At 41.5% G+C, this 12,612-nt stretch overlaps 1 protein-coding gene across 1 annotated transcript in view; it reads left to right on the top strand.

Annotated features, from left to right (window-relative positions):
- NTS (neurotensin) overlaps positions 1-12,612 on the top strand; it is a 33,209-nt gene that overhangs the window by 1,183 nt on the left and 19,414 nt on the right. Inside the window, exon 2 of the mRNA XM_056574411.1 lies at positions 1,614-1,675. Coding sequence (XP_056430386.1) covers positions 1,614-1,675 — 62 coding nt within the window. The remainder of the gene's footprint in view (positions 1-1,613; positions 1,676-12,612) is intronic.

Genomic DNA, 12,612 nt, shown 5'->3' with positions numbered 1-12,612 from the left:
AGCTGTCATTTATTAGTTATATTCCCTATTGCTCATGTCCTAAGAAATAGAACAGACTAATTTTTTTCTTTTAAATACATACCATTATATCAAAAGCCCAACTATCATACATATCAGACTATTAACTGGGTAGTTATTTATACTGTTCTATGGCATATGTTATATATGACACGTTTACATAAATGACTAAAACATGTTCCAATCAGAAATATTATGAAGATTTTAACATGTTTAAACAACAGCACCTGTGACTCACTGTGCTTTTCACATGACTGAGGACAATCAGCTGTTCGAAACGCGTGGAATAAGTCATGTGGTTTTTAACCTTATACGTTGGTATATATTTTAAGGATTAATTTAATAAAGTTTGTTTTATAGTTTTTTTATTATGAGAGCTGGAGGAACCCTTCTTTTTGCTGTGTGCTTTTTAGCATCTCTTGTGCCAGCAAATATATTGCTTCCTTATTGATATGGTATGAAAAAGAAGTTGCTGGGATTTTCTATATGAATAAATGATATTACAGAACTGTGCATAGTGCAGATTGTTATTATTTTCTAGGGAAAAGAGGCATAATTGTGGCCAACATGTGAGAGCCACTAAAGAGATAAGTCATAGTTATTGATTTATGTGAGGTGTCTGCAATGTTAACACACACACTCATATATATATATATATATATATATATATATATATATGTATAGCACAGTGTGGGGTCTATCCCAATGAGGTCACCTTATCATGATGGGATGGTCCAAACTATTTGGCCAAATGGTGAGCAAAGTACCTCAATTTTTTTCATTGTAGCAATATAGCATTTCATGTTTCATCTGTATCTTTGTGCTAGCAGTGTGCTGCTGTATTCTCCTGTTTGTGTATATATATATATATATATATATATATATATATACAAACACAGAACACACACACACATATATATACACACAGAACACACATGCATATATATATATATATATATATATATACACAGAACACACACACACACATATATATATATATATATATATATATATATATATATATATATACACACACACACACAGAACACACACACTCACACAGACACACGCACATATGTATCACATTAACTTTTCTGAAATTATTACTAACTAAAAATTCAGATAAATACCACATATTAAGGCAACAGTATTATAAATTTCGAAGGAACATACAACTACTGAAGCAACAATGTCTGAGTACCTCATATACAATAGATAAGATATGATTTTCTGATAGTAAAACAAACACAAGGAAACACTATCGTTTAATGGCTCCCTCATTCACATCAATGTGCCCTCAGATATATTAAGGCGTGTTACTGTTACCCTGGGATTTATCATAATAACCAACCTGCTCCCAATTTCTGACATCATCCTTTATCAATATGTATAGAATGTGTGTACAGATCTACAGTGTGTTATCGGGTAACTTTTTTTATGATATGCCAATATACAAGATTGTTAGTAAACATCTTAAAGTTCAAACAATACAAGGCAAAGGCTTGAATTTTTGGCTATAGTTTGTATATTCAGGTGGGGTATCAACACGGCACCACTACAGCTGCTTTTATATGTATTGATTTATCTTTACCTAGATTCTGAAGAGGAGATGAAAGCATTAGAAGCAGATGTACTCAGCAATATGTACCCATCAAAGGTGTGTATGGCCGTATTTTAAATATCATGTTCAAATGAATGTTGGAATAAATAGCACCATTCTCCAAACCGTAGATATATTGGTTGTAATAAATTGAAGGACCACACAGCTCTAGAATAAAAACCTTGGTCTTGAAGAAGCTATCACTTGTGTTTTTTTCTATTAGTCACAAGAAGAAGCATTCCTTTAATCTAACAAAATGTACTTCTAGCTATGTGTTCTCTGCCCTAAACAATTACTTAGAGACCATGGTGAGCATTAGAAACATGCTGGAAGTTATGTTTTTATTTAGCTCATATTGAATACAGTCAGACAGATGTAGCAGAGCTAAAGGATAACACAGCAGGGTGATCAGGGTTAGATTATTGGTGTCAAATGGCAAAATCAGCTATTCTATATCTAAAAAATTTCAGACTTTGTTCATCCTAGTCAATTTTTTTAACAGATTTTCTTCACTATATTTTGAGTATAATTTAATTATTTTGTTGCTATATAAATATGTCCCAATAAATACTTCTCACTGCCATGGGTGAATTCCATTCTTATGTGCTGTTTCCTACTTCTTATTTAAGGACTGACCTCTCAAGGCAAGGGCCTATCATCACATTCCAAAAAACATCATTTTAGTTTTTTTTCTGTAAACCTAATGGTATAAGGGAAGGCATATCTTTCTAAGAGCTTGTTTTTTGTTGGAGAAGTTATATTGCTTAGTGGCACCATTCTGGGGTACGCATAATCATTTCTTTTAGGGGTAGGGGCTGAAGTGAAAAAGGGCACTACTCATAATTATTTAAATGCCACACTACCCAGAAGCTCCCAACAAGAGAGTGGTGATGCATACAGTATATAGTGTATGCATCACCGTTCAACAGGGACACAGGCTGATGGTAATAAAATAAGTAGAGTTGCTCACGAATATTCGCAATTTGAATATTCGTCGCGAATATCGCATATTCGCGAATATTGCGAATTTCGCAATTAAAATCCACTATTACGAATATTCGTCTTTTTTTTCAAACTGTTTTAAAAACTGAGCACATTGTAGGGATCTCCTTCGACTGATAAATGCAATGCTTGTATCATTTCATTAAAGACCCAGGGATGAGACTGTGAGGCAAAAGGTTTATGCATTGCGAATGTTCGTGGAAATTCCGCCCTACTTATGCCTGTGAGCCAATGAGAGTTCTGTAAGCATATTTGTCAGAGCTTAGCAACGTCCCTAGCAACGTCCCTCGCATGATGTTATAGCGCGCATGTGCAGATGAGCGAAATTTCGCTATTAATTTCGCATTCGCAATAGCGAAATTTCGCAATTCAAAAAAATGTCACAAATATAACGAATATTCGAATTTCACGAATATGGGACGAATATTCGTCCTCATATTCGCGAAATATCGCAAATTCGAATATGGCATATGCCGCTCATCACTAAAAAAAAATGCCTCCAAACCAGGAGGACATATACCTGCTGCATAGACATATACAGCTCTACCATAGACATATACAGCTCTACCACTGACTAATTAAAAATAAAGCGTGCATTGTCCAAAGAATTAATCTGTAGCCCATTATATAAAATGAAAGTACACCTTAATATCATTTTTTCATTAACAAAAACAAAAAAAAAAGCATTCATTTAAATATCACATTATGATGTCAGAGATAAGTACATACACGCTGCACATCCCATCCAGCAGAATCAGTCTGCTGCAGATCACTTTGTAACTAATTCCATCTCCTAAGCCAATCATTGATTAACTGGCATATGTTATGCTCCCTATATTTTTAGAAAGAGGTTCCTTAGCAGCTGCTGCAGACCTTCTTTTGTGCAAAGGATGAGGAGGTTTGACAACAGTTCTTTGTAGACAGAAAACTCCCTTTAAAGAGAAACCTGTCTCTACTTTCATGCAGCCCAAACCACAGGCAGCGTGAAACACTGCTATCACAGTGATACATGATTCATTCTGAATGGCTGTGTCATTTCAGAGAAATCCTAACTTCGGTCAGGAACTCTGTTCCAAGTCATGATTGATACATTTCTCCCTTTGTATTTGTGTATAAGAGAAATACCTTTAAAAGGGTACTCCGCCCCTAGACATCTTATCCCTTATCCAAAGGGGACTTGCATTGAGGGGGCGTGGCCATGACATCACAAGCAGGGCAAGACCGTGACGTCATGAGCGTCCGGCACTGCACCCAACGCTCTCAACAAACGCAGGGTGCTGCAGGGAGATTGCGGGGGTCCCCAGCATTGGGACTATCGTTTGGATAGGGGAGAAGATGTCTAGGGATGGAGTACCCCTTTAAGTCAGGGCCGGGAATTGCTCTATTTACTTGGAGCCCTGTTCTGGGCTGAATAAAAAATATATCATATATCACTGTCATAAGGAAGCCTGGCATTGTTTTATGCTACCTGTTGTTTAGGCAGAATAACAGTAGTGACAGGCTCTATTAGAGTGGACCTGAGGCCAAGCCCCCCTGACCACCTGCCCCTCAAAAAAATTAGATTGCCTTAACGATAAATAGCTTATGGTACCCTGATCACACATTTATCTATAGTTTATTGATAAACCCTTCTGTTCCCAAGATATGAGAGTTTAGAGTTTGCTTGGCAAGCAGGTGAATCAGTCAGATGGGTGTGAAGTTAATTTTAATAAAGTGAGTGAATATCAAGTAATTGACGAGATTATACAGTCAGTAAATGTGTATTAGACATAAATACCCCTCAATGTAAAACATTCAGACCCCCTAACTGATATTCACTCCCATCATTAAAATAAAGTTCACATCCATCTGATTCCCTGAATTGTCAAATTATAAACCCTCATATTTCAGGAATGAAAGGGTAAAAAGGTGTTTGATTTGGGCATTCAAATAGATGCAAATACATCTCATATTGTGCATTGTAAAGAATATTAGAAGTCACTGTAGCAAGATTAGCTGTTTAAAGGGGTACTCCGGCACTAAGACATCTTATCCCCTATCCAAAGGATAGGGGATAAGATGCCTGATCGCGGGGGTCCCGCCGCCGGGGACTCCCGTGATCTTGCATGCAGCCCCCCATTACAATCAGTCCCCTGAGCGTGTTCACTCCGGGTCTGATTACTGGCGATCACGGGGCCGGAGCATTGTGACGTCACTGCTCCGCTCCCGTGTGACGTCACGCTCCGCCCCCTCAATGCAAGCCTATGGGAGGGGGTGGTACAGCTGTCATGCTCCCTCCCATAGGCTTGCATTGAGGGGGTAGAGCATGATGTCACACGGGGGCGGAGCCATGGCATCACTATGCTCCGGCCCCGTGATCGCCAGTAGTCAGACCCGGAGGGGATAAGATGTCTTAGCGCCGGAGTACCCCTTTAAATGCCTCAGCTACTGCCTTGTTACATAGGTCCTTCTTGACTTTTAATATTCTTATAGTTTACCATACAGAGCTCTTTATCCTAAGTATATTACCCCAGTGGGATAGTGTTAAAGGAAAACTCAGATGTTTTCTCCCGCACTATCCACACTACTGATGGATAGTGCGGGAGACGCTGATTAAAATGAGCCCTACCTTGCCGTTTGCCCGCAATTGTAGTTTTAATCTATGTGTATATCTTGCTGTAACTGGCACGGGCGGGGCTTCTGCAGGTTAACTGGCACTGACGTCAGCACTGCTTATGAATATTCATCCCCCTTCCTCCAGCTCTCCCTCTCCTCACCGCTCCTAACTGAAGGGAGGGGGGATGAATATTCATGAGCGGCGTTGATGTCAGTGCCAGTTAACCTGCAGAAGCCCCGTCTGTGCCAGTTACAGCAAGATATACACATAGATTAAAACTACAATTGCGGGCAAACGGCCGGGCAGATCCAGGCAAGGTAGGGCTCGTTTTAATCAGCGTCTCCTGCACTATCCATCAGTAGTGTGGATAGTGCGGGAGAAAATATCTGACAGTTTTCCTTTAAATACATAAAGCTCAAGATACTGGAGAACAGATTTTTAAGTCTAACTACCCAGCTCAGCTTGTCATTTGGAATTAAATTGTCACATTACTACTCTTCACTGTCCAGCAAATGGCAATGTTAATATTAAATACTTCATCTGACACCCAGCTAGTTATGAGCTGTTTCAACCCTGACAGAGTAACAATATACAGCAGTGTGACATTAATTTGGTCTCTTCTTATTCTCATTCTGTATAATGATGATTCATTATGGCTTTGGGTTTCTTTTCACGACCGTAGATATTAAATTGTTATATAATAAAGGATAATACACTCATGATCGATGATAGATTATCACTGATAGTAAGGAATACGTTAATGAAAAGCTTATAAATTATTTTTACAAATGCTTAAATGAATCTGTGTCTTATGTTTGTATTGAGTTGCTCTGTTCTTTAACCAGACTTACTCACTCACTATGGGGCAAAATTATAAAATTGTCTGTAAGAAAAAAGAAAACAGTTACCCATGGCAACAAATCAGGGTCCAGAATTTATTATGGAAGACAAGCTATGGTTCAATTGGTGGACATAGGAAACAGTTTTCCTTTAAAAAGATTGTCTATATGGTTTAAAGGGGTACTCCAAAGGATAGGGAACAAGATGTCTGATCACAAGGAAGTCTGCCTGCTGGGACCCCCTCCCACGATCTCTGGTATGGCACCCTGTAATTTGATGCATGGAGCGAACTCCACTCTGAGCCAGATGATTGATGACGACCTCCATCACACCTCTCTATTCATGTCTATGGGCGGGGTATGATGCCTATGTACCAGCCATCACACCCCCTCCCATAGACATTCAGGGAGGGGGGGTGGCGTTACATCACAAACACAGAAGCCCCAAGCTTCCATGTTCAGTACATCCTCTGTGCCGGCCTTTGGATAGGGGATAAGTTTAGGAGCGGAGTCCCCCTTTAACCCCTTAATGACACAGGACAAAAACATACGTCCTGGTGCGGTGGTACTTAAAGGGGTACTCCGCCCCTAGACATCTTATCCCTGGTCTGGGGTCCCGCCGCTGGGGACCACCGGGATCTACCATGCAGCACCCACCTTTAGCGGCTTCCGGTACCGCTGGAGGTCCTCAGGCTGAGTCCATCTCGACCATGAGGACGGAGCATATTGACATCACGGCTCCGCCCCGTGTGACGTCATGGCTCAGCCCCATGTGACGTCACGGTTCCGCCCAGTGTGACGTCACGCTCCACCCCCTCAATGCTGCTGATAACTGCTGATAACTTTTTAAACACTTCTCAAATATCTTATTTCTTAAACATTACACTACACAATGACATTCACTATGTCCTTAGAGAATATACAGCTTTATATCATTCACTACAGGGGGTATTTATCAATTTTGCCTGTTGACAGTTTCTTTTTACCCTTTTTTTTTTTCACTTTGGTTTTCGTGGACATGCACCAAATTTATCATTTGGTGCAAGTTGTTAGTAATTTTGGCTCAAATGTTGAAATCAGCTGTTCACAGCGCCTTTTACACAGAACTTACCCCCCACAGAGGACGCGTATTTTACCCTGTAGAGCAGCCATTTCGGAGTCCCTCCTGCAGTATATCAGCAAGCGACATGAGTTATTTTCTTTTGTGGGGTTTATAGCCACCATGTGAAATGGATTTTATTTTCAACTTGGGTAGTTTTTTTGTTTTGTTACTTTAGTGCAGTGGTCTTCAACCTGCGGACCTCCAGATGTTGCAAAACTACAATTCCCAGCATGCTGGGAGTTGTAGTTTTGTAACATCTGGAGGTCCGCAGGTTGGAGACCACTGCTTTAGTGCTTACCTTTCCTGTACCTGTGCGGCCATGTCCAATGCTGGCTCAACGGAGGGTGAAGGTTCCTCAGAGACAACTATGTCACAGGATAGTATTGAGTATTTTAAATGTATTTTTACACCTTTACATTTTCTGACATTGCTAAGTGTGTTTTCCATGTGCAAAATTTCTTGGCGGGGATTTGCGCCAAAAAAACTGGATTTGCGCCAAAATTGCGCCAAAGATCGATTGGCGCAAATGATGAATTACTGACTAAGGTAAAAATCACACACAGGACCGTGTGATTTTGAGAAAGTTGTAAAAATGACAGTGGAGAAGATGCGCCAAACTGACACTGACAGTGCAAAAAGACACTGCGCCAAAGTGTTGCGCCAAAGTTACGTGAAAAAAACACATAAATCCTTTGATAAATACCCCCCTATGTCCTTAGAGAATATACAGCTTTATATCATTATACAAGTACAGCAGTTTCAAGTGATATCCTTGGGCTTCAGGGCGTAGATCTTCTTGACCAGCTGTAAATTTAAAGTACACATCACAGCCTAGGTTACCAACTTGCCAAAAGTCCTGAATTTGTTTGCCTGCTTCTGCAGAACGGTGCTCAAAAGAGATTGCCATTTTTGGAGCTATTACTAAGAGTTGAGCTTAAATGTTTAAAGGGGTATTCCAGGGAAAAACTTTTTTTATATATATCAACTGGCTCCAGAAAGTTAAACAGATTTGTAAATGACTTCTATTAAAAAATCTTAATCCTTTCAGTACTTATGAGCTTCTGAAGTTAAGGTTGTTCTTTTCTGTCTAAGTGTTCTCTGATGACACGTGTCTCGGGAAACACCCAGTTTTGAAGAGGTTTGCTATGGGGATTTGCTTCTAAACTGGGCGTTTCCCGAGACACGTGTCATCAGAGAACACTTAGACAGAAAAGAACAACATTAACTTCAGAAGCTCAAAAGTACTGAAAGGATTAAGATTTTTTAATAGAAGTAATTTACAAATCTGTTTAACTTTCTGGAGCCAGTTGATATATATAAAAAAAGTTTTTTCCTGGATAACCCCTTTAAATTCTAGTTTCTAAAACTATGTAATAAACAGATGTGTCCTTTCTTACTTTTTCTCATGGCTCAACATATCCCAAATGTCAAAGATGAATAGCTTAGATAAACATATATCATTGTGATACTATGAGGAGGTGTACAGTATAAGCTATATGGGGGAGATTTATCAAAACCTGTGCAAAGTAAAAGTGGTCCATAGCAACCAATCAGATTGCTTCTTTCATTTTGCAGAGGCCTTGTTAATAATGAAAAAAGGGAGCTGATTGGTTGCTATGGGAAACTGGGAAACTTTTCCTCTGGACAGGTTTTGATAAATCTCCCCCTATGTTTCTATCTCCGGCCACCCAGTGTTTATGGTTTGTCTACTGAGGGTTTTGTATGTTTTAATACTGTATTGAATCTATATAATGAACAATTTAAATCTAAACTAAATTCAAGGTAAGGTAAGGCAGGAGTCCACTAGCCCAACAATATAAGCACACAATAAAAGAGTCTTAACCCAAGAACTATTGGATGAAGATGGGGTCAAACTAGTAGTAGTGTTGTGTAAATCAGAAGGGAGGTCTGTGTTAACCTTAGCTGTAGGACATCCTTGCTTATTTGAACATCCCTATTTTCAGATGTACGGTATTTATGAATACAAATATGCTATTATATTTATCAGTATTCACTAGGGATGAGCAAATGGAATCTGACGAATCCGTATTCGTTACGAATTTCAGGAAAAATTTGCTTCGCAACGAATCTGAATATTGCCGCGAATCGATTGAGCAAATCGCTTAATTAAGCTCCATTTAGTGCGGTCCAGGCTCCAGGGCATCTAAGAAGGCGGCTCATCATGTTAGGACATGGGGCAAGGTACACTGGGAAGGCGAGAGCACTGGTAGGAGGGTTGACCCAGAATCCCATGCAGCATGCAGCCTATCAGCAGCCAGTCACCCCTGTGATGTCAAAGCCCTATATAATCGGACAGAAAGCAGAGTGTGTTGCACAGAAAAACATTTTTACAGCAGCGATTCCCCTCAAGCCCAAATCCAGCCTAGAAGCACTGATAGGGAAGGGAGTGAGATAGAGAGAGAAAGTCCAATTTTGGGTGTAGTACACAGCGACTGTGTGCTGCAGTACTAAAGCCAGGCAGTCACCCTAGCCAGGCAGTTAGGGTGAGCAGAGCACTAAAAGCAAAAATCACCTGCTATTAGTGCCTGCTTAATACAGGTTGCGTAGCGGAGTATATTGTCCTCTATTAGGTGTAACCTGTGCGTACATAGGTGATGTACCATTTTGTTCCTATTAAAGTCTTAAGGGCCTAGATACTGTGAAATGCCAGCCAAAAGTACACACCTGCAGGTATTGTAGACAAATACTGTTTTAAGCGTACTGGAGCGCATTGCCCTCCCCTCATAAGTGCATACCACATATGTATATCTACATGGTTTACCATTTTGTTCCTGTCAAAGTCTTAAGGGCCTAGTTACTGTCAAGGGCCAGCCCAAAGTACACACTTGCCTGTGTTGTAGACAAATACTGTTTTAAGCGTAGTGGAGCGTATTGTACTCTCCTCATAAGTGCATACCACGTACGTACATCTATGTGGTGTACTATTTTGTTCCTGCTATAGTCCTAAGGGCCTAGTTACTGTGAAAGGCCAGCCAAAAGTACACACCTGCTGGTGCTGTAGACAAATACTGTTTTAAGCATAGTGGAGCATATTGTCCTCCCCTCTTATACGCACTAAGTATGTCAGGCAGATAAGTGGCAGAGGCCTAAATTCTTCAGGCGCAGGCAGAGATCGCAGCAGACTGGGGTGAGTGGCAGCAAGAGTCACAGCAAGAGGCCTGAGCTCACAGTATCAGTTAGCGGTCAAAAAAGGTAGTACCAGCACTGTAGAATTTTGTGGAACAGAAGGGGGGCCAGTCCTTTAGCCTGTCAGTGTGTACCAAAGTGCATGGCAGTGCCGATGTATAGAGCTGTAATTACGGTCAGGGAAAGTACATGTCACACTGTTCTTCACAAGGTTTGCCTTGGCGAACTGAGTCACATAGGGGAGGAACTGCTAAAAGTCCTCCATCAAGTAATCGAATTATGGCTTACTCCACGAAAACTGGAACAAGGAAGCCTGAGCCATGCACCATGCATGGCACATGTATTCAATCTGGTTGTCAAGCGGTTCCTGAAGTGTTCCCCCACCTGCAAGACATCCTAACAATGGGAAGGAAACTTTGCATGCACTTCAGCCACTCATACACTGCAAATCACTCCCTACTTGAGCTGCAGCATCAGAACGGTATCCCCCCCAACATAGTCTGATTTGCGACGTTTCCACACGTTCGAATTCCACCCTCCATATGTTGGACCGACTATATGAACCGAGAAAAGCCATGACCAATTTCTTGATGATCCAAGCGGATAGGGGAACTCCCCTGTGTAACTTCAATGTCAACCAGTGGCAGCTCATACGTGACACCTGCCGTTTTCTCAGGGTCTTTGAGGAAGCCACATTATAAGTCAGACGCCAGGATTACGGCATGAACGACGTCCTTCCACTGCTTCATTTACTACAACACGTATTGGAAACAATGGCTTGTCAGGGCACTGGAGACATGGCGCCTACATCTCATGGCCACATGAGCCCTGTGGGAGCTGAACTGGAAGAGGAGGAGGGTGAGGGGCACAGTGGAGCACAGTTTAGGTTTTGTGAAATGGGCGGTTTTTCTAGTCATCTGACAGGAGAAGACAAGCAGGAGCAGCCAGAGGAGCTAGAGGGTTATGAGAAGCCGAGACAGGGGACCCCGACACATAGTATGCAGTGGAGATGGAGGCAGGGAGTCCCTTTGAGTCACTTGCATAAATGGCACGATACATGCTCACTTGCATGCGTATTGACCGCCGAATTGTCACCATTCGACAGCGGGATGACTTCTGGCTCTCCACCTTATTGGACCCTGGCTACCGCCACAAAATGGGGGCCTTTTTTACACCCACTGACAGGGATAACAAACTGATCTACTACATCCTACATAGTGATGTCGCGAACATAAAATATTCGGTTCGCGAACGGCGAACGCAAACTTCCGCAAATGTTTGCGAACCGAGCGAACCGCCATTGACTTCAATGGGCAGGCAAATTTTAAAACCCACAGGGACTCTTTCTGGCCACAATAGTGATTTAAAAGTTGTTTCAAAGGGACTAATACCTGGACTGTGGCGTGCTGGAGGGGGATCCATGGCAAAACTCCCATGGAAAATTACATAGTTGATGCAGAGTCTGGTTTTAATCCATAAAGGGCATAAATCACCTATTATTCCTAAATTCTTTGGAATAACGTGCTTTAGCCCCTTTTAGACAGCACATAGAGCCCCCTTTAGGCATCACATAGTTAGATGCCCCCTTTAGGCAGCACATAGATTCCCCCATGTTAGGCAGCACATAGTTAGAGCCCCCCTTTAGGCAGCACATAGGTAGAGCCTCCCTTTAGGCAGCACATAGAGCCCCCTTTAGGCAGCATATAGTTAGATCCCCCCTTTAGGCATCACATAGATAGATTCCCCCCTTTAGGCAGCACATAGATTCCCCCATATTAGGCAGCACATAGAGCCCCCTTTAGGCAGCACATATTTAGATCCTCCCCCTTTAGGCAGCACATAGATTCCCCCATATTAGGCAGCACATAGTTAGAGCCCCCCTTTAGGCAGCACTGGTTTTATTTCACAGCCAAAAAAGGTATTTTTTTTATTTGAACAACTGTCAAACCAAATGTGATTTGCACTAGTGTGACAATGAGCAAAAAAAGGTTGCCAGCGGAGTTCCCCTTTTAAGCAGAGGTCCCCAACCAGGGTACCTCCAGCAGTTGCAAGACACACAGACTAAACTTATAGCCCTTTTAATACTGTAGTTAGTTGCTTGAAGGAACTTAAGTTTTATACTGGAGTACCCCTTTTAACCAACGGTTCCCTCCCAACCAGGGTGCCTCCAGCTGTTGCAAGACACGGACTGATATTTGAGCCCTAAAAAGGGCTTTTTTGGGTGCTGTCCTTAAAGCAGATGTTAGACTAGTGCTTTAGGAGTAAAGTGGACCCTGAATACACCCCCTAGCAGCAACCTAGCTATCTC

The sequence above is a fragment of the Hyla sarda genome, chromosome 4, assembly GCF_029499605.1.
Source record: "Hyla sarda isolate aHylSar1 chromosome 4, aHylSar1.hap1, whole genome shotgun sequence".
Classification (NCBI taxonomy): domain Eukaryota; kingdom Metazoa; phylum Chordata; class Amphibia; order Anura; family Hylidae; genus Hyla; species Hyla sarda.
Note: the sequence above shows the minus strand (reverse complement) of the source record. Positions and strands in the feature narration are given on the sequence as shown.